This window comes from Glycine max, chromosome 5 (assembly GCF_000004515.6).
Source record: "Glycine max cultivar Williams 82 chromosome 5, Glycine_max_v4.0, whole genome shotgun sequence".
NCBI classification, from domain to species: domain Eukaryota; kingdom Viridiplantae; phylum Streptophyta; class Magnoliopsida; order Fabales; family Fabaceae; genus Glycine; species Glycine max.
Genome location: NC_038241.2, coordinates 39945171 through 39968084, shown reverse-complemented (window position 1 = coordinate 39968084; position 22914 = coordinate 39945171). Strand labels below are relative to the sequence as shown.

Sequence of the window (22914 nt, the reverse complement as noted above, 5' to 3'; positions counted from 1 at the left end):
AGAGGAATTACACATGAAAGCTACGTAAAGGTCTAATACCACTTTCAGAAAAGCTACCAAGGTCGAAGTGCCTAGTTTTATTGATAAAAAAAACAAAAGCTTACATATATAATCTCAATTTTCAAGGATTAAAATGAAGATTTACTCAATCATTTCATAGAATAGCAATACTATTTTTTTTATGAAGAAACTTAACATAAAAATTAGAATTAATTTTCAAGTTCAAGTTCTAATTTATATTTAATTTAAGCACCAAACAACTAACATTCTAAAAAAAACTAACAATTAACATTGACTCTGAAAAAAAATTAGGCATCAAACAAGCATTAATATAGTATATTACATTGACTAATTTATCCTTGTGTTCACAAAAGGAGCAAAAACAAGAATTACATGGAAGACAATAAAAAGAAAAAAATATTTTTTTTACATAATCCTGACGCTATATTTTCTCTTTTTCGCAGATGAGAGGGTAAAATAAGGAATCGAGAAAAAAAAAAATCATTGTTCATTAAAATAAACAATAACACTCTGACATAATTCAATACATATGCACTCTGTGAGGCTGAAACATTGCTTCTTAGCAATTCTGTGCTGCAACCAATATTACAAGCACTGTCACACAATAAAATTGTCATCATAGAATAGTGGCTTATCTGATACGTGTCTGGTAACACGTTTAGGATGTAGAAAAACTACTAGCCTGTTTGGATCTGTGTTGTGAAGCCCTAAAATCAGGTCACTTTTTTCATTTGATGTACAAGTTACTTTTCTTTGCTTCAATTTTTGACGTTAGATACCATACTTTTTCTTTTACCAATGGCGATCCAAACATGTTATATATATATATATATATATATATATATATATATATATATATATATATATATATATATATATATATATCAATAACAAAACTATTCTTAATAGTTTCTACGTCTTTCTTTGCATTAACCTGAAAAATATGAGATGCACGTACGTTACAACTTACAAATGAGATTCCAAACACGCTATCCTATGGTATGGAAATGGAATATGGACTTTGGTTTGAGCTTGACTGTCTTCAACCTCCATTCATCAATAGTAATCCAGATCCATTTTTTAATCAGATGCATCCTAACAGCGAAGAACATCAAAGTACTACTCGTGTTGGTCAATATTTTGGACGAACTTTAAATATACAATGCACATGTGTGATGAATTAAAATGCTCACGTACGATAGGAAAAAACTGTTCAAATTGTTTGGTTTTCGCATATCTATTTCATGCGATGGTTTTCGCATTAATTTTAAGGGCTAACTTCTAATTTGACGGATGCATAACCTAAAAAACTATTAAGTGTATGTAATTTGCTAATCAGAGACAATATAAAAATGCATCGGCAGAATGAATTGCAGCGGAAAAGAGTGCAATTGACCGGATTTTTTTTATATGTTCAGTTGATCTGTTACTTCTTATTTACTTTTCACTTTATCGGTTGCACAAATTGGTCTTATGTGCATACATGAGAAAGCAGAAGAGAGAAAGCCGGAGGATGACAAGGTAAAAATAAAACGTATCTAGAAGTTCATTATTAATTACTACCACGGCCTCAAATATAGGAAATAATAAGCACATTTTTTTATATAATATAAAAAAATTAATTAATTTTGCCTTATTTAATACTATTTAAAAAAAAACACTTCATTTAATTGAAATTTTAGTTCTAATAACTCTTTTATTTTTTTTTATATCAAGTTTCAATTAAAGATAAGTTGAAAAAAGTTAATTTTAAATTGAGATTGATACAATTAAATATAGTTATCTATCTTTCTTAGTTAGCGTGAAATAATTTTTTATCTTATATTTGATATTTGAGAAAGTATTGATTTTCTATTCTAACTTGTAATAAATATTAAGATAAATACTTAAATAAGTTCCTAAAATAAAATCACTAATCACTAAAATCAAATAGTCCCTAAAGAAATGCTGGAGATACTTTTTCTAGTAAAAAAACATTTAATCTCTTAAAATCATAAATATGAAATACTTTTGGATCACCACCATGGCATTGTGCAAACTATCCATCTACTTTATTGAAGATTAAATGTCTTGTATCTAGGATCTATGACCATTTTGAGAGGCAAGAATCTCACCGAGTGCAAAGGTCCACACATTACTTGTATAGTATTTCTCTTTCAGTTAGACAATATGATGATGAAGAGAGACCCAGTCAGTCAATCTTAAGCATTTAAAGTCATCCGATAAAAATAAGAGGCAAGGCAGTTTCTTTGTCTTTTGGCAGTAAATGGAGAGGCAGAGCAGAGAAGACAGCAGTCCCGGGATTCCGGACGTTAGACCAGAGAAGCCCAAGACCACGACTTAAAGCAGCAAAATCAGCTCTATGTTTGACCGCAGAAAGCTAACTCCAATTACTAATAACTATTTGCCTTTACTTTCACCACTATTATTGACTTCAAACTCAACTCAAGCATAATTTCAGTAACTCCTACAAACAGACACACTTCTACCCAGAGAAATTCCTTAAACTCTTGACGCAGGAGAAGAATTCTAACAGGGATAGTTTGTAAAGAGAAACCAGATCATGGACAAATCCACACCCACAGAAAAGCAAGTCAAATTTCAGCCACCAAAGAGTAGAATTTTGAAGGAGAAGAGAGCAAAGCTTTACATAATTCGACGATGCATAGTCATGCTTCTATGTTGGAAGGAGAATGGAGATCAGTAAAGCCGGTAAAAACACTCACAAGAGCACTGACTACTGTTCATATTGTATTTATTGTATTATTCTAAGGAAAATAAATTGGTTATAACACTGCAGCGGTTCTGGGCAAAGAACCAGTAGGTCCGGATTATCTGCCAAAAAGAGAAGCACTGCATGATGACCAAAAGCAACATATCAAGAAAGTTTTTTCTCCTAGTATTCTTCTTTTCTTTCTGTTAGTTATGATTTCTAACTACAGAAACAATACATATACATATACCATAGGAACTATACACAGTGATTCACCCACACACAAGCACTTTTAAAGTGTCACGCAGGGAAGAGGAGAAAGATGTAACCTAGAAAGAAAAGGACACAGCTTAAGCTCAAATCAGTCTCTACTCTCACATTGCATGTTCTATGCTTAGACTATATGGCATTATACCTCAACATTACAGATACAAGAGATATTTATTACCCATATCCAGCATCCCTATTCCCTCATAACCAAAAGTAAAGGGCACTCCACTTAACCTTTCCCAGGCTTAGATCAAGCATAATGTATCAATTTTAACAAGAATTAACTATGCAGAAAATCTTGTCCTCCAAGCATACTCTAAAACTAAATCTACTCCCATGTTGTTATAGATTAGATAAATTTTGCAGACTAAAACCAAATGACTTAGATCAAGCATAATGTATCAATTTTAACAAGAATTAACTATGCAGAAAATCTTGTCCTCCAAGCATACTCTTAAACTAAATCTACTCCCATGTTGTCATAGATTAGATAAATTTTGCAGACTAAAACCAAATGACTTATACTACTTTTGGTCTTTTTATAAGAAGGGAAGTTTGTCATGATCCATTTTATAGATCCCTTCCAAATTGTCTATTGTCTATTCTCTAAAACATTATTATTTTTTGTTTTGCTTACAAAAATACTCTTAAGTGGAGATGCACCAATTAATTATGTTAAAACTTAAAAGAGGTTAGAATAATGAAATCTAAATAGTTTTAAAGATAATTTTAAAAAAATAATACAAATTGTTAACAAATTTAATACTACTAACTAAATTTCTTAATTTGTGCGAAGTGGTTGAAAGAAACATGTTGATCAAGACTATGCAAGTCTCTCTCCTAATGTTAATAGGATATATTTATGAACTAAAAAGAAATTTGAATTTGCTGAGCCAAAATTATTATGTCTGAGAAATTGAATATCAGAATTTGGAGATATAACACAATCCCTTGTACAATCCTCAATGTTAAACAAACCATCGTAACAGCTTTCATTTCGTTTTCCATCCCAGCAAACTATTGTAGTCATGATAAGTTTTTTAATTTTCCAAGAACCATGACATAGAAAGAAAAAAAAATCCTAGAAGTGTTTTCCCCCACAACCACAAGAACCAAACTAAAGCAATCATTTGTGATTTGACAACCCCAATGAGATAAATGAATGAAACTAGGACTTGTGATCAGCCCATTAGATAAGCATCAGAGGATACACGTATTCATTCCCATACCTGCTGTAAAAACAGATTCAATAAACCTTATCTTAAAGGTGATTCCTGAGTGTTTGTGCTTACCTATTTATTTGATATATGGAAGCAACTGGCAATGGTGTATGTATCTTTATCTTTTTTTATCCCTTAGACATCTTTCCCTACCCATCCAACAAGTCCAAATATTTAACTGAACATCCAAATCCACACATCAATCATGTTTCATCACATTTTTAAAAAAATTGAAATCATTGTCTGCATTCTGCAGTGTAATAACATTTCTGCGAGTTACTCTTAGCAATATAAGGCTCAACTCACAATGGACCACCACAATGCAATAAATGAATCAGGACCTTAGCCTAGCTAGAAAACTTGTAATGTAGATAGAATTCTGAGACAGTAAAAGATCTAAACGCTTCGCTTGTACATTAGAAATTAAATCCATGATCAATACGAAATTTGCAATGATTAATTCAAAGCCTTGTCCAAATCAAAATCAAAAAAGCATCTACCCTAGCTCAAACAAATTGAAATAGCGTCAATAACATAACACAACGGCGAGATAAGATAAAATAAAATAAATTAATAATACAATTTAATAGAAATATATAAGCATGTAATTAGTTAATTATATATGTAGACAGGCATAATAAAATTGCATCACATCTTTTCTTTTTCACGACGTCGAAAGTATGAAGAAATGAAAATCGGGATTCCTTACATAACACACACGAAAGAAGGAAAAGGAAAAAGGTCTATACACAGCGCAGCAACGACGTCGTCGTTATATTGTCTCAAACGGGGAGGTTGGAGACGTCGTTTGTTTTTTTCCCGTCGATCTGAATGGAGGGAGGGCTAGTGGTGGTGGTGGATGCGGCGGTGGGAGTGGCGGTGGTGGTGGAGTAATAATCGTCGTCGTCTTCGTCGTTGTCGGGGTCAGAGGTGGCGACGTTGACGCAGGAAAAGCGTTCCAAAGAGGAAAAGAAAGCGGAAGAGACGGCGGAGCCGAGCCACACGGCCGCCTGGTCGATCTTCTCCCGCGATATGATACTGTCGTTGTTCTCCATCGTCGCCGCCCAATCAGATCTTAAACTCAATTTCGTCCTTTCTTTCTTCCAACGAAACCGTCTTTTTTGTTTTGGGAGGAATAAACAAGGGAGGGAGACAGAGTTTCTGAAATTACCCTGTTGCCCCTGATTTCTTGTTTTTTTCTTCTGAATTTACTAATTGTACTTTTTTTTGGTGAAGTTTACTAATTGTACTTTGTCACGGTCAGTTGTGTTGTATAAATAATCCATTTAATTAATTTTTTTTTTTTACTATTCTTGATCTAGTCTGGACTTCGGATGCTATTGGGCCCTTCATAGGCCCGTTAGTTTTATTTTTACTTAATATTTTATTAATAATTATGAAATCGTTAAACTTCGATTTGCTTCTCGATTTTTAAAATATAAAACTAATTCAAAATAAATATAATATTTTGGAAAAAAGGATATTAATTATTAATTAAAATAAAAATGACACCGCCTTAACTTTTCACAAATTGATGCCCAATTGCCACGTAAGTAATATTGATATCTTATTCTTTTTTTTTCTTTTGAAATGTAGTTCAAATTTTGTATTTATTCAGTTAATATAAATACATGATTATATGAATTAAAATAATTATGACTTGAATTAATTAAGATAATTGTGACTAGTATATATATATATATATATATATTCTTATTTGAATTTATAAGAAATTTAAAATTGAAACGTGAGCCCTTAAGCTATAAGCTTAAGTTTGGGATTACCTATTGAAACTTGCTTGGAAGCAAGTAAAAAATTTAAGTTTAAAGTGAGGGTATAACAAGCTATTGAAGATTGTTTAATTGAAAAATGGGAATTGAAAATTGAAATTGGGTAAGGAAAGATCATAATAAAAACTATAAATTTGAAAATAAAACAGAAAGAAAAACAAAAATTATCAAAAGAAAACACTTTGCCATCTTTAGGTAAGGCATTATGGATTTATATGTCAATTGAAAATCTTCTAAGGATATTTTTTGGATAAACTTAATTTATGAATTCACTTTTCAATCAGCAAAGTCTAAATGATTTTACTAACTAGGGTTGGATCTAACGGAAGGAATTAATATTTCACAATATGGTAAACCAAGGTCTGAATCCTTGCTGAAAGAAATATTCACATTTAATATTCGATGGTATCTCAAACATAATTGCTTCCAAAGGAAAAAACTTCTGGAAATAATAAAATCCTAAATGACTTTTTCATCCACTTTAACCTTAGTCCCATTACAATTAATAAAATACCACACTTAAAGAAATTTGTGATTGGAAAATTTTCGAAACTTTTGCAAACATGTGGTAAAACTTTATTTTTCTTGATGGTGGAGTGCAAAATACAATCTCAAACATTTAAGTGATGTACATTGTGAGAAAAGAGTTGCATAATTCTTGGGCGCGAATTAAAAAAAAAAAACTGCTTATTTCTTAATCAAGATTTGCACGCCAGGTGGTATAGCCCTAATTACCATTTTTGGGTCACTTTGAATTCGTTTTTTTTTCCTTTGGAAAACTTGTTTTGACCTTCTAAGTTGCCAACATTAAATATTTGTTGCAACATTACGTCATTATCCACTAAATCCTTCTTCTTATTATATGGATATCCAATGCTTGGAACATATTTTCATGCCCTATGTCTTGCTTTGGCTAGATTTTCTTGATCTTTATCCTTTTTTGTCATCACCAATCAATCCTCGTACATATCATTATGGCCCTAATTCAAGTGATTGACATGCATGGATCTAAGGATTACATGTTGGGCATCTCCTCTGCATTCAATTCTCCTTCGCCATCACCAGTATAGTTTTCTGGCAACACTACTTTTTTTTCCTGGTTGTTTCCAGCAATATGTCCACATAGACCACAACACTTGCACATTAAATAGAGGTTTTCACACTCAACACTGAAACAATGATTTCAAAACATAACCTTCCCCGCCACTATGTGACTCTTAACCTTCAAGATTATATACTAGCTCTCATGATTTGATCATATTCCCTCTTGTATTGTTTCTCATGTTAAAAAAAAAGGGTTATGTATTCATAACTCATTATATAACCAATTTTTAAAAACAATAATTAATTATATCAAACCACAAAAATTGTTTTTCTTTTCTTACTTCAAACTTCAGTTGTTAGATCGTTCATCTACCTTTATTTTAAAATTAAATAATTTCTTTCCTTTTACTTTTCTTTCTAAATCACGGTTGTCTTAAAAGAGATAAAAAAAAATGAAATTGTCTTAAAAGAGACAGAGAAAGTCACGATGACTTTTCTTTATTTTTATACAAGTAACCAACAACTTAAATAAGTCTCAAACAATTGAAAAAAACTAAGTGAAGAAAATTAGGATGACTTTCCTTCTTCAAAATTATTAAATCCATTTTCATTCTAAGGGAATTTTTCTAAAAATTATTTCTTTTTTCTTTTCTTTCATTTTTCTGATGGTCTCGTATACAGTCTTAAATAGACTTTTCTAGAGATTCATTTTATTATTTGTCAAACATTTTATTTAAATTTTAAACCACCATTTCAAGATCAATGTACGTAACAGACACTAATGCATACATTACGTAGACGCCTGTCGTTCCGAGTCCAACCGTCTTCCCTAGTCCTAAGGGGAAAGTCACAAGCCAAAAGCACGCAGAGGAACATACAGCATGAAAATAAAACGAATCTCGGAAAACCGAGACGCAAGGTGAGTGGTAAAACTAGCCAACCTAAAACAAATTCAAGCATTTATCTTTTAAAGTATTTTCGGCACCAAAAATACAAGAGCTGGGGAAGCTTTTCTCAACTTCCACCTGTTATAAAAACTTTAAGACTCCGCTTAAACTACACTACTGCTCATCATTCATTGCTACGCAAGAACATCTCTAGAGCTCGTCATGAGAATCATCATCCTCCTCGCCTGATGCACCACCACCTGGGGCTCCACCTGATCTCTGATATACAGCACTGATGATTGGGTTGCAAACAGCTTCCACCTCTTTGAGCTTCTCCTCATATTCTTCTTTCTCCACACTCTGGTTGTCATCCAGCCATTCCAATGCTTCTTTTACTGCAGTCTCAATTTTCTCCTTTTCATCAGACTCCAACTTGTCAGCGAGCTTGTCCTTGTCACCGATCTGGTTTTTCATGTTGTAGACATAGGTTTCAAGACTGTTGCGAGCATCAATCCTCTCCTTCACCTTCTTGTCTTCCTCGGCAAACTCCTCTGCTTCACGAACCATTCTCTCAATTTCTTCCTGGCTAAGACGTCCCTTTTCGTTTGTAATGGTGATCTTTTCTGATTTACCAGTGCCCTTGTCTTCTGCCTTCACATTTAGAATGCCGTTGGCATCAACTTCGAAGGTCACTTCAATTTGAGGGGTACCCCTGTTCAATTACCAAATAAAATACCAATGAATTACAAACATTAAATTGAGCAATATTGAGAGAGGACACTGCATCATCAAAGCAGGTAATAAACCTTGGAGCTGGAGGAATTCCAGACAGTTCAAATTTCCCAAGCAGACGGCAATCCTTTGTGAGACTCCTCTCACCTTCAAAAACCTATGTATTGAGAAAAAGCATCAAATTATTAAAGTCCACTACACAGTCATGAATTTTGGATTTAGAAGAAAAACAAGCATCGTGCACTTTTATGCAGTCAGATAATGAGCCATACCTGAATGGAGACGGTAGTCTGCTGATCCTGGTAGGTGGTGAACACCTGAGATTTCTTGGTAGGGATAACAGTGTTTCTGGGAATCAACTTCGTCATCACCCCACCAACAGTTTCAATTCCAAGGGTGAGGGGAGCCACATCCAAGAGAAGGATATCTGGATCCAGAGAGCCACACAACAATGAGAAAGTGTAATGCGTGGCAATCTACTTGCATAAATAATATTTAGGATTTCTGGACAAGTAATGAGAAGTTAGATTACAGACTGTAGTACCTTTGGTTTCTTCACCACCCTCTCCACTCAAAATGCTTCCTTGCACTGCAGCACCATAGGCAACTGCTTCATCAGGGTTGACACCCTTGTTTGGCTCCTTTCCATCAAAGTAGTCCTTCAAAAGTTGTTGTACCTTTGGAATCCTTGTGCTTCCACCAACAAGAACAATCTCATCAATCTGACTCTTCTGTAATCCAGCATCTTCCATAGCCTTCTTCACTGGACCCATGGTCTTCCGGAACAAGTCATTGTTCAACTCCTCAAACCGAGCTCGGGTGAGTGGCTCAGAAAAATCAACACCATCAAAAAGTGATTCAATTTCCACACGGACCTGGTGCTGGCTGCTGAGAGCTCTCTTTGCACGCTCAGCCTCTCTCCTCAGCTTGCCAAGTGCTCTACTGTCCTTGCTAATATCCTTTCCATGCTTTTTCTTGATCAATTTAATGAAGTACTCCATTATTCTCTGATCAAAGTCCTCACCTGGCAAGGCGAAGGAGACATAGCAAGCATTAACATCAGAGGAGAATTTGGTGGAAAGAATAATATATTTTTCTACATAATAAGTTCTTCTTATTAAGACTCATAAAAAAAAAAAATTCTCACCTCCAAGATGAGTATCTCCATTTGTAGCAAGAACCTCAAAAACACCATTATCAATTGTCAAGATACTAACATCAAATGTTCCACCCCCAAGGTCAAAAACAAGAATGTTCTTCTCGCCACCTTTCTTGTCCAATCCATACGCAATGGCAGCAGCAGTAGGTTCATTAATAATTCTAGCAACATTGAGACCAGCAATGACACCAGCATCCTTGGTGGCCTGCCTCTGAGCATCATTGAAGTAAGCTGTACAGTTGAAAGGAAAATGTGAGAAATTGGCATAAAAGCAAAAGCAGGAAGAAAACAATCAAGATTGCAGGAGAAATAAGTCATGAGTTGTTCCAGACTTCCAGTTACCTGGGACAGTGACCACAGCATCATTAATTTTCTTCCCAAGGAATGCTTCCGCAGTTTCCTTCATCTTAGTCAGAATCATGGCACTGATTTCCTCAGGGCTGAACACCTTGGTCTCACCATCCTTAATTTTCACCTGTATGTAAGGTTTTCCATCCTTGTTAACAATCTTATAAGGAACAAGCTTCATATCTCTTTGAACTTCCTTATCTTCAAACCTGCAAAAGGATACATGTCAGTCACCATTGATCCCATCAAATCAAATTGTCAAAAATCAACAACTTGAGTAAGTCTTACTTTCTTCCAATAAGTCTCTTGACATCAAAGATGGTCCTTTCTGGATTGACAGCTGCCAGATTCTTGGCAGCCTCTCCAATTAGTCTCTCACTGTCGGTGAAAGCAACCCACGATGGGGTGATACGGTTACCTTGATCATTGGCTATGATTTCAACATGGCCGTTCTTGTAAACACCAACACATGAATAGGTTGTTCCAAGATCAATCCCAATGACCGTCCCCAACTTGGTGGCTTCCTCCTTTGCAATGGAAATCACAAATAGACATACTGCGATGAACTCTCTCAACATTAATTACAATGTAAACTCAAACTAGTTAAATTGATGGCAAACTGACTCACGTAAAGTAGGTAGTCTCATTCATTCATGACAATATAAATGGTTGATAATCAAGTATACATGCACAGCATTGAATTATGAATGTGATGAAATATCAATAAATTGATTTTCTCATCAACTAGATAACTTATTTACTCTTACTTGCTTTAGTGGAGGAGGCAAATCTTATTTTAAAAGGAAGAAATCAATTATTTGGAGGCGTGACAAAGATTGACATAAACGAAAGAAAAAAAATGTTTTAGGTATCAAATCATGCATCATGTAATCTAATCAGTGACCAAGGATGAGGAATATTATAATACGAGAAACTAAATTAATAAGCAATCAAGCACGTAATTAATTTATTGTTGCACAAGACACGCAACACGACTAGTCTAACGAAGAAAAAAAGGTTTATGCAGCATGCGTTGTTTTTGCGAAATTAGAGAAATTATGGATACAATAATGACGCAAATGAAAAACAGCGACTAATCATTGTTGAGGCATTTCTAAGATGTGGAGAGAGCGAGAGACGCATGATGATAATACTCAGTGGCAGTAAAACGAGGGCGGTGATGAGAATGTTAAGCAAGTAGGGTCAGGATCTCATCAGATCCATGAAAATAGGGGATCTAAACAAGGTTGAAAGGAATCGCAGTGAGATGGATCTGGATACTACGTACATTTGAAATTGAAAGAGAAAAGTGATGAGATCTGGTTGTTACCTAAGGAAACGATGGCGAGAGGAAGCAGAGACCCGCGTGAAAACGAGCGAGCCATTATCATGTCACCTTTTCTTTCCTTTCTTGATGGACGAATTGCAGTTTTATTGAGTTTACGACGGGGACTTCGCCATTTATAGTGCTCACTCGAAAGTACGAGCATGTCATACGTGGTGACGTGGACCAATCGTAGGTTCCGAAAGGATTGTTTGGCCAATAAAATTGGTCCTTTCGCTTGGGGACACCTCGCATCTCCTTCTCTGCTTCATTTATTCAAAACTAGGATTTTAGATGGTGATATATGTTTAGTGTTTAACTTTATACAATTGAAATTTTATAATATATAAATATGTTTTAATAATAAATATATAAATCACATTATAATTTAATTTTATAATAAAAACATATCTAAATATATTTTAAATTTATAATAAATAATTTAAATTATAATATAAAGTTACTTTTCAATACTAATAATCTTTTAAATAATTATTAAAACACAATTAAAATAAGCTAAATGACTTATTTGATCTTTTATCTTGTTTTTTTCACTTTGGTCCTTAATCTTTTAAAAAAATTATGTTGGTCATTTTTTTTAAAATAGTTTAAGGTTATTTTTTTATCAGTTTAAAATTAACATTATTAATAATACTCAAATATTTGTGTATTTTAACCGTCATAAAATATATTTTTCTCGTATCTCCTTCTTCCTCTTCTCCTTTGATATGATTCTGGTTACATATCGTTTGATGATAGGTGCAAGATGTCATTTGTAACATCTCGATGAATCACACCGGAAAGAGAGAGAGATCGTATGTGCAAGTGTGAGACTGTACAATTAAGACTTAAAAAAATTAATTGATACTACCTATATCAACAAGATATATATACTTTTTTGTTAACCCATTATTTAAAAACTTCATATTTAAGCATGATTTACTTAGAGTAGTTATGAGATATGTGACTTTCTACGAAATTTCTTATAAAGTATGTGAATAATGACAAAACACTTTAAAAAATTTTATGTTAGTTTGTGAGATCGATTGATCCTACAAAGATGTTGAATAATGTGAAAGTCGTCGAGAAGTTGACAAATTAATGAAAGACATCGTAAGGGTGATGGACGATCCAGTAACCTTTAATTATTCTAGATATACCATTAACTGTAATTATGAAATTATGAGTCTTTAATTACTCTAAGTACATTAACTGAAGTTATAAAGACAAGACTTTAATTTCACTAGTGCACACATAAAGACACTAAGGCTATCAACTACTAAAACCAATAAAAGAAAGACAAAAAAAATATGACTTCAATTAATTCTCTGAAAAAAAGAAGAGGAATGATTAGTTTGAAAAGATAAAGGACCATAGTGAAAAAAAAAGACTAAATAGGTCACTTGACCATTAAAAAAATAAAAAATGGAAAGAAATAGGTGATTAAGAAAATTAAATATTTAAATATTTCTACCTTCGTTCACTTCTTTACCTTATGCTATCTTTTTTTTTTGAAAAAAAATTAAGTTAACAAACTCTGACCGAATATCAAAGATTATATATATATATATATATACATTCAAAATTAGAACATGCTCCTAACATACATTTCAGATGTGATCTTGTGTTTTTAACGCCAACTGATGGATTTAACTTAATTTATTGTCTCTAATTAATAATAACAATAAATCACAATATAAATTATTTATGATAAATCTAAAATAGTAGTAATGTTCAAAATATTTATTTATTACAAGTTTTAATCATAATATAATTTATATATTTAGAAGCATTTATTTATTACCAATTATAAATTAGATATTGATTGTGTGCAGTGCACAAGTTAAAATACATAGAATGAAAAAGTCTTTACGTGCTCTCATTGTTCCACTCTGCCTCTCACATCCACTTTCATTTGAATAATACTCTTCTCATGAAGTGGTGACTTCACTCTTGTAACATGCATATCACATATATTCTTATACTTTTAATAATAACGGTTTAACTGTAATTAAATACTGAAAACCAATTTCAAGTATATATATTTTGTCTTTAAAATTCAAATATGCATTTAATGTAATGCAGTAAAAAAATATTAATATGATATTTAATATTTTTCTTAGAATTAGCATTTAATGTTATGCAGTAAAAAAACATATTAATATAGCATTTAATGTTTTTCTTAGAATAAGCATTTAATGTTATTAATTAATGTAATATTTGAACAAATGTAAATAAATATACTTTTTTTTTCCTTAAATAGCGTGACAATATTAAAGGAGAATTTGATTCTATTTGAACTCTCTAGAAAGTAATTCCACTTAAGTTGTTCTGTCTTTCTCCAAGCCATCCCGAATTCCTTGGAGGCTGAAAAATCCTTGGCTCAATTGTATTGATCTTGTTTCTAAAATGCATTTTCATGTTTCCCACATGTAGAGAAGAAAATTCTTGGACGAACAAGTTAAACTAACCATTTTTAAGGGTGTATTAGGTTTAGAAAATGGAAATATATATAAGAATTTTTTTTGAATTAAACTAGGACGTAAAAAGTGTGGGTCTAAAAAAAATATAAAATTTATCTCTAATATTATTTTTCTCCTCTCTACCAAACACACCATAAATATTAATACTCTTACATGGTGAAATTTTGTTCCTAATTTTTATATAATTGATTATATGCACAATAGGTCAGGTCAACCTAACTACAGGTATTGTTGATTCTTCCTTCCATGGATTTTGGTATAGTCCCCCATGCTTTTTTGTTATCTTTTTTCTTATGTATAATACGTTGGCTGGTTGAGGGTGTTAGGGATAGGTGTCAACATAGCCCAGATTTACCTCATTTTTTTCACGATAGCTTCTAGCCTTCTCTAATCTTTAAAATATTTTAATAAATATAAAAAGCTATTAATATTAACTTACTTATTTTAATTATTGTTCTTTTCATATTATTTTATTATTCTTTTTAATATTATATTTTAAGATATTCTAACCATTACGGTAACTATTTGCATCTTTCGGTTTTCATTAAATCGAGCACAATGGTTAACAACTTTATGTTTTTTATCATTTTCATGTCATCAAACTCCAGCTTAAGAGATGTGTACCATCAAATCTTCACTAAATCGAGACCATTATCTAACCTATCAGGGTGTCGACCTATTTGATCTAGAACGCAGAACACACTCGACTATACCATCATTAGTGCCTTATCTTATATTATAAATTCTAAATGATTTAAATCTAATCATATATCTTAATTATATCTTGATCGTATTAGACCACATCTTACCTAATCATATATTATCTATAGAAATCATAGAGATATATGATTTGGTCATATTATAATTAAGGAAGTACTATCTAATCCACAGTCAACTTACAAGCAAAACATAGGTCATATTCAATCAAACATTTTAGTCAATTTTTTTTATTTTTTATTTAGCTAAAAAACTTTATGTGAATCTTGTGTAATAGATAGGGATACAGTGCTATGATGTTTGTATTAGTTTTTTTTTTCAGTATAATAGGGATGGAATGTAATAATTTGAACTTAAAATGTAATTAAAATAATTTATATACAAATAAAAAATTACAAGAATTTAAAATTAGTTATAAAAAAATATAACACTTCAAAATATAATCTTATCCATAAAATAAAATTTGATATATATATATATGTCAATTTTTATCATTTTACATTTTTCTGTTACTTTAATAGTTAATTTTATTAAACATTTATAAATCAATAAGTTAATTTTTTAATTATCATCTCACAGTTAACTTTTCAGTTAGTTTTGTCTATATACACTAATTATATGGTATAGACTAGACAACCTCTAATCCTAACAAATGAACACTATTCTAAGAGACTAAATAAAAGTGTTATGTCTACTTAAAACTATGATATTTTTACTTCATTTTAAATGTGATTAAAAATATTTTAAGATATAACATGAATAATAAAAACACAATAGGTAACAAATATGGTATTTGAAAGTAAAAAAAAAAATCAAAATAATTAATCTATAAAAAAAATACATATGCTTAAAATTAAATTAGAAACTAAAATTATAATACTCCAGGATGTACTTTTAGAAATAAATTAAAATTAAAATTTATAATGTTAGAACATTGTCACTCACATTTCTATTTTTATTTTTTAGATATTTATAAAATTATCATGTAGCTTATGTTTATTTATGAAAAATAGATTTAATTAAAAATATTTTTTCTGAACTATTTGAGTTTTTTTTGGTTACTTGAGAGAAAATAAAGAAAAAAAAAACAAAAGAGCAAACAAAAACAACAATATGGGAACAATCACCCTTAAAGCATCTCTTTTAAGATTACAAAAATTATTTGAGTTTTTTTTTTCAGACACCACTCCTAAAACTATTTGAGTTAAGATATTCATAATTAATATTTTTTTATTTACTATAAGACTTTATTTTATCTCTATTGTATATTAATTATTTTTTGTTAAAATTAATTAAAGTGTCTCTCTCCTATAAAGATAAGAGAAGGTGAGTAAATTTTCAAAGAATAAATTTAGAAAAATATTATAATTAATTAATTATAAACAAATTTAATACTAATAATTAAATTGATTAACTTTCTTAATAAATATAAATGAGTCAATTATATCTTATAATTAGAAGCGAAAGAAATATTATTTATATAATAACTTATAAATAAAATATTTAATATTTTAAATTATATTTAATTCTATTTATTATTATACATCTTATCGATTATTCAATATTTTTTTCAAAAAATAAAATAAAAAAAGATTAAAACAAAAAATCGACCGGACAACCTTGAAATTGAATAAGGAGATTAATTGACTAAAATAATTAAATTGTATATTTTTTTTCAATCTCAAAGCATTCAACTTGACACGGTCCAAGGCTACTGGAAGAGAGAATTTTGAATAATGAATATTGAATCTAACCCAGAAGCCATGGAATTGTAACCCAATTCCAAAGCAAAAGCACGATGAGGATATTGAAGGTTGCGACATGCAATCTGAACCAATGGGCGATGGACTTCGATTGCAACGCGAAGCAAATCAAGGAGTCCATAGCGAAGGCCAAAGAAGCCGGCGCTGCCATTAGGCTCGGACCCGAACTCGAGATTCCCGGTTATGGCTGCGAAGACCACTTCTTAGAGCTCGACACAGTTAACCATTCGTGTGTACTAGTTTCTTTTTCTCCTTCAGTTCTCTCTCTGTTCAGTGTTTTGATTTTGAGGACACTGTGAAATTGCAGATGGGAGTGCTTGAAAGATTTACTGATTGGGAATTGGACTGATGGCATTGTGTGTAGCTTCGGCATGCCCGTTATCAAAGCCTCCGAGCGCTACAATTGTCAGGTTCTCTGTCTCAATCGAAAGATTCTTATCATACGACCCAAGATGTGTCTTGCCAATGATGGCAATTATAGAGAACTTCGATGGTTCACTGCTTGGAAGCAGAGGGATCAACTCATCGATTTTCAGTTGCCCCCTCAAATTTCCAAGGCAATTGGCCAAAATTCGGTTCCTTTCGGTTATGGCTTCGTTAAGTTTCAAGACACGTAAGTTATCAATTCACAATTTATGTTTCACTCGACTTTAATATTCATGCACTCTCAGTGTAATTATGCTGTCAACTAACATAAAATCAGGGATGATCAGACTTCTAAGGTAGTTATTGTAAAAGTCAACTGACATTATACATGACAATTCGTGATTGAATGACATTGTAAAAGTCAACCCTTTACACTATCACTGCATTTGTTTTCTGTTTCTTTTTTTTATTGTTACTTAAAAGTTAAGTTGTGTACTCTCTGTGTCCAATATAATCGCATATATGGTTTTGAAGTTATGATAAACTATTGCTAAATGATAAATGCAAATGGTAAACAGATTCTTGGTTCCTTCTTCTTATGTGTGTACTTAACTTACTATTAGTAGATACAGATTTGGATTATTATTGTGTTTTAAAGTTGACATACCCATCAGAGTTGCATCCATGCAGTGTTTAGTTGATTGGCATACCTGTCCACTCTTTCATGCACCCAAGAATTAGTGTGTTTCAACTATTTGTTGTGTCTGCATGCGTGTGTTTGATTTATTTATTGGGCGTTTCCAAGTTTTAGTCAGATGTTTATCAAGTGCTAAATATAAAGCATTTCCCCCTTTTTAGAGCTATTGCGGATGAAATTTGTGAAGAGCTTTTTACTCCAACTCCCCCTCATTCTGAACTTGCGTTGAATGGGGTTGAAGTGTTTATGAATGCGAGTGGAAGTCACCACCAACTTAGAAAGCTTGATGTTTGTCTTCGTGCTTTTATAGGTGCCACTCATACTCGTGGAGGGGTTTACATCTATAGTAATCACCAAGGCTGTGATGGCAGTCGCCTTTACTATGGTAAAAAAATACTTTTCTCTTAATAGAATGCTATTTTGTACTTTTCACATTTGTCCCATTGCATATCATCAAAATTAGTATAAGGGCATTTTAATTTCCGCTTAGCTTGTTTATATTTCATTTACATAGGATTTTTCCATATTTCTATAATTTTATCTTGCCTTTGCAACAGATGGCTGTGCTAGTGTTGTGGTAAATGGAGATGTTGTCGCTCAGGGTTCACAATTTTCTTTAAAAGATGTTGAGGTTGTGGTTGCTCAAATAGATCTAGACGTGGTATGTATTGCATGGTATTCCATATATCAATGTACACAATCATTAAGACTATCGTTGGATTTGATTCCTTTACTCATTTTGTCTGTTGGTAGGTTGCAAGCCTTAGAGGATCTTTAAGTAGCTTCCAAGAGCAAGCAAGTTGTAAAACAAAGGTTCCTTCAGTGGAAGTACCTTACAGTCTCTGTCTTCCTTTTAACCTTAAAACGCGCCTTTCTCTTCCACTTAAGGTTAGTTTATTTTCATTTTGAGTTGCAACTTTCGAGATAGTTAAAATTGATGACATCTTGAATTCTTCTTTCACAACATTACTGCTTACTCAGGTCTCCAAGCTGCTAAGTTTAATATGATATATTCATTACAGATAAAGTACCACACTCCTGAGGAGGAAATAGCATTTGGACCTGGTTGCTGGTTATGGGACTACTTAAGAAGAAGTGGGGCATCTGGTTTTCTGCTTCCTCTTTCTGGTGGAGCAGACAGTTCCTCTGTCGCTGCAATTGTTGGGTGCATGTGCCAGCTGGTTGTGAAAGGTAAGTTCAGATGCAATGAGAAGTGCTGTTAGATTCAAGTATACTTTCAAAGTAAAGTTTCTATTTCTGATCAACTTGTGACAGTATTAGGAGGCAGCATTATTGCATTTATCATCCTGCTTATTTAGGAATAAAGAAATACTTCAAGTGAGCACTAGTCTAGCTTTTGATAAGTATGAACTGTATAAAGATCTCAGGGAAGGATAGTTAAGAGGTCATGTATAATTCATTGACAGCTGAATTAGCTGGAGAAGTGAACCTGAATATTCATGGTTCCTTTCTTGAAAATCCTGCTAAATTGCTTGAATAGTTAAGAGGTCATGTATAATTCATTGACAGCTGAATTAGCTGGAGAAGTGAACCTGAATATTCATGGTTCCTTTCTTGAAAATCCTGCTAAATTGCTTGAATATAGAGCATGATGGCCTTTTATTACTTCAAAGGGTTCAACTTGCAAAGAAGCTAAAGTGCTAAACTGTCAAATGATGGTCAATAAGAAAATTGAGACAGACTCTATTGGCCTCCTTTTGTTTTTTATTTTTATATTTTCAATGTGGAAAAAACAGTGACATTTGTAATTAAGAATTTCGGACATCATTTGCTAATGATTCATATTTGCCTGCAGAAATTGCAAATGGGGATGAGCAAGTTAAAGCTGATGCGATACGAATAGGAAACTATAAAGATGGCCAGTATCCTACAGACAGCAGGGAATTTGCTAAAAGAATATTCTATACTGTGTTTATGGGATCTGAAAACAGGCAAGTGATAAATTTCAGGTTTTAGTGTTTTACACTATTCAGATGTATCTCCCTAAGTTTCTATCTGCTATATTCCATTGATACTCCATCTATATTTGTATAAGAAGAGACATGTCAAATAAATTACTTGAGTTCAACTAAAAACACACTCTTATCAGATGTGATGTTCACTAAAAAATCTCTCATTTCAGTTCTGAAATGACAAGGTCACGAGCGAAGGTGCTGGCTGATGAAATTGGTTCATGGCACCTTGATGTTAGCATTGATGTAGTTGTGTCTGCTTTTTTGTCATTGTTCCAAACACTTACAGGAAAGCGACCACGGTATAAGGTAAATGAAGCATGAACTTGAGAATTCTCTCAACCATAAATGAGACTAGTAAAATAACTGTGTAGTTTCTTTATGGGGAATCTCTCTTTCTTTCCTAACTAAAGATTTGAATCATCTTGTATATTTTATGTTTCTATTTCATGGTAGCCTCAAATAATTTCTTTGTATGGTATTGTTCCTACAGGTAGATGGTGGATCTAATGTTGAGAATTTAAGCTTGCAGAACATTCAAGCTCGAATCAGAATGGTGCTAGCTTTCATGTTAGCATCACTCTTACCTTGGGTTCACAGTAAGCCTGGGTTTTATCTTGTCTTGGGGAGCTCCAATGTGGATGAAGGGTTACGTGGTTACCTGACCAAGGTATCTCTATTTTGCTTTGGATTATGCCTTTATTTGTAAGGGACTTTATGTTTTTCTTCCATTTCTTGTTTTCACTACTTACAAAAATGTCAATTTATTTTTACTTTGCTTCCTGACTACAAATATTATACAAAAAATTATAAAAACACTTGAATCTATGAAAACTGGAAATCAAGGTGGTTTTGTAATTATTCGTGGAAATAGAAAGATTTTCTTAAAACGGATCCTTTGTTTCTCAAATATTTTTCATGTATGTGGTCCATTTCACTCTTGTTATCAAAGTTTAACTCTTTTTATAGTATGACTGCAGCTCAGCAGATATAAATCCCATTGGTAGTATAAGTAAGCAGGACCTTCGGGCATTCCTGCGATGGGCAGCCATCCATCTTGGTTACTCATCTTTGGCAGATATTGAAGCAGCTCCACCCACAGCTGAACTGGAGCCTATACGTTCTAATTACAGTCAGGTAATATTCTGTTCTGTAAATTCTGTTACACCTTTCAGTACTGATCTTGAATCACTTGATGGACTCTTGTAGTTGTGTTTAAATTGCAAATGCACATAAATATTAAATATAATACCATATTCGATATGTGTAGCCATATGTAGGATTTTTGCGTATAGTGGGTCTAAATTGGAGGGTGGGGGTGGTTATCATTAACAATACAGAATTAAATTATTATCTTTATTTTTATTGTGCCAAAGTGAAGGATTATTGTCAACATTACCTGAGAGCAAGAGTTTAAATCTCAGCTCATAATGATGTGAAAATATCTTTACTTTATCTAGAGAAGTTGGTAGCTAGATAATTGGTTTGTTTTCACACCTGAAGTTTGTTGTAATCTCTTGAATCTCAGAATACAGTAGAAACAACAGAAAAATCCAATGACCAACTCCCTCATCCAATCATTAATAAGGATCCATGGTAACCAGGGCAATACTAGAGAAGATGGAAGTCAAAGAGGACTGATCTTTTGGAATTAAATACTAGTAATGTTTTCATAAACAAAAAACCATGAAGCAAATATGTTTAGTAAAACTAATTTTAGGTATACTGCAAATGATAGATAAGGTGTAGGGTGCCAACATAGTTTGGCTTCTATTTTCTTTTGTGATGCCTTTGCATACCTTTTCCAAAAAAAATGTTTTGTATAACTTCTTTAGTTCTTCCATTGTGTGGATAAACAATTAAAGCAACTAGAGGCATGAGTCTTATAATGAACTTAATCTTATGAAAATGTAAGAGCTGGAAAAGAATGGTCTTTGTGACAGGGTCAAAATAGATATATTATGAACGTCATATATAAAAGCAGGATTGATTGTTTTAAGCCTTAACTACCTAATAGCTGCATAGCAACTATTTTTTACCACTTCAAGCTGGACGGAGTTGGGCTGTTTTAATTACCAAGCTTTGCTGTTTTCTCCTTCTACTGACTACACTTGCAGGCAATGTGTGACCTGTGTGTGTACACACTTTATTACATGTTTATTTACATGGTAAGGTGGTCTAGGTGAAATCAAAGAACTGGTATATTCATTTATTCTCTCTTTAGCAGTGCTCTATTAGCTTTTGCTTGTGGATATTTGACTTTTCTATGCCTTTTTCTGCACCTGGTTCTATATATATGCATCTGTAAATTGTTTATAATTGAGTTATAAACAAATACCTCATTCTTTGTTGAACAGCTTGATGAAGTTGATATGGGAATGACTTACGAGGAGCTTTCAATTTATGGAAGACTACGGAAAATTTTCCGTTGTGGTCCAGTTTCCATGTTCCAGGTTTATTTTGTGCTTCTCGATCCTGTCTTATTTATGTCTAAACTACCCATGTTACCAATTGAAGTATAAAGCTTAGCGGAAAGAATAATTGCTCTACTTGGCATGACGAAGAAACTTTTGGCATCCAAAGTTTGCTGTCTGAATAGAGTTTTGTCATTTAATGTTTTGTCCATTTCGCCCTTCAGCCATAACTCGTTGTTTTGTAATTTACTGTTGTAGAATCTATGCTACAGATGGGGTGCAAGATTGACACCATCACAAGTGGCTGAAAAAGTAAAACACTTCTTCAAGTATTATTCTATCAATCGACACAAAATGACTGTCTTGACACCTTCCTACCATGCTGAGGTATGTATGTGAGTCAGAGTTGGATTCTGCTGGATAGCTCTTTGGTGTCCCCGGATTTTGGCTTATTATATTTTTTTGTTGGCTAATGAGAGCTGATTTTTCGATCATCTTGCAGAGTTATTCACCAGAGGATAATAGGTTTGATCTTCGCCAGTTTCTCTATAATGCAAGATGGCCATATCAATTTAGGAAAATTGATGAACTTGTAAATGAATTGGATGTTAAAGATGTTAAAGATTCAGGAGACCATGAGGCAGTGGCAGCTACATCAGATGGTGTTGGTGGGATGGGAGTTGCTGCTGCTGGTTCAGGCAATCCTAATGTTGGATTCTAATTAAAATTAACCCTTCCCCTAATAAAATAAAATAAATGAATTATAGATTTTCATACGCAGGACTGATGAAATTCATTCAACCTTTCATCCCGGCTTTTATTATGTCAGTCTAAAAGTATTATTAATTAGTCAATGTCAATCATGTTTCAGCAGTTTCGCTATATTTGAAAGAGGGAGACATGTGTGCGTTCTGGAACCCATTTTCAGTGATGCAAACACGGGTTCACACTTTCCAAAACATGAAATTGAGAAGCAAGAATTTGTGTTTGCCT

General features: G+C 32.7%; 3 protein-coding genes across 5 annotated transcripts; 1 reads left to right on the top strand and 2 right to left on the bottom strand.

Moving 5' to 3' along the window:
• Positions 1-4859: 4859 nt before the first annotated feature.
• LOC100527801 (uncharacterized) lies at positions 4860-5510 on the bottom strand. Its single transcript, XM_003525280.5, has one exon. It carries the CDS (start codon positions 5277-5279, stop codon positions 5007-5009), a length of 273 nt encoding a protein of 90 aa, XP_003525328.1. The 5' UTR covers positions 5280-5510; the 3' UTR covers positions 4860-5006.
• Positions 5511-7940: 2430 nt separating this feature from the next.
• LOC100803843 (Hsp 70 family protein) lies at positions 7941-11609 on the bottom strand. The gene is made up of 8 exons (NM_001357341.1): positions 11515-11609; positions 10473-10740; positions 10179-10393; positions 9825-10067; positions 9222-9701; positions 8950-9104; positions 8752-8834; positions 7941-8657 (listed from the first exon to the last, which is right to left on the bottom strand). The coding sequence occupies exons 1-8, from the start codon at positions 11573-11575 to the stop codon at positions 8156-8158; spliced, it is 2007 nt and encodes a 668-aa protein (NP_001344270.1). The 5' UTR covers positions 11576-11609; the 3' UTR covers positions 7941-8155.
• A 4769-nt stretch (positions 11610-16378) lies between these two features.
• On the top strand, positions 16379-22695 carry LOC100804904 (glutamine-dependent NAD(+) synthetase). Of its 3 annotated transcripts, none has more exons than XM_003525281.5 (13): positions 16379-16700; positions 16779-17084; positions 17696-17919; positions 18092-18195; positions 18288-18422; positions 18557-18725; positions 19351-19486; positions 19678-19816; positions 20001-20177; positions 20477-20644; positions 21865-21960; positions 22180-22308; positions 22424-22695. In XM_003525281.5, the coding sequence occupies exons 1-13, from the start codon at positions 16507-16509 to the stop codon at positions 22640-22642; spliced, it is 2196 nt and encodes a 731-aa protein (XP_003525329.1). In that variant the 5' UTR covers positions 16379-16506; the 3' UTR covers positions 22643-22695. The 3 variants fall into 3 exon arrangements, with proteins under 3 accessions (XP_003525329.1, XP_014631334.1, XP_014631333.1); XM_014775848.3 differs by having other exon boundaries at positions 16554-16689; positions 17845-17919; XM_014775847.3 differs by having other exon boundaries at positions 16554-16689.
• The last annotated feature ends 219 nt before the right edge of the window (positions 22696-22914 follow it).

What these genes read in the sequence shown, in the direction of transcription:
- LOC100527801 (XM_003525280.5), bottom strand. Translation starts at nt 5,279, where the DNA reads ATGGAGAACAACGACAGTATCATATCGCGGGAGAAGATCGACCAGGCG.
- LOC100803843 (NM_001357341.1), bottom strand. Translation starts at nt 11,575, where the DNA reads ATGATAATGGCTCGCTCGTTTTCACGCGGGTCTCTGCTTCCTCTCGCC. An exon ending in TCTCGCCATCGTTTCCTTAG is followed by an intron (nt 10,741 to 11,514) that starts GTAACAACCAGA and finishes AGTTCATCGCAG; the next exon opens with TATGTCTATTTGTGATTTCC. An exon ending in GGGTGGTGAAGAAACCAAAG is followed by an intron (nt 9,105 to 9,221) that starts GTACTACAGTCT and finishes CTCTGGATCCAG; the next exon opens with ATATCCTTCTCTTGGATGTG.
- LOC100804904 (XM_003525281.5), top strand. Translation starts at nt 16,507, where the DNA reads ATGAGGATATTGAAGGTTGCGACATGCAATCTGAACCAATGGGCGATG. An exon ending in TACGTTCTAATTACAGTCAG is followed by an intron (nt 20,645 to 21,864) that starts GTAATATTCTGT and finishes TTTGTTGAACAG; the next exon opens with CTTGATGAAGTTGATATGGG. An exon ending in GTCCAGTTTCCATGTTCCAG is followed by an intron (nt 21,961 to 22,179) that starts GTTTATTTTGTG and finishes TTACTGTTGTAG; the next exon opens with AATCTATGCTACAGATGGGG.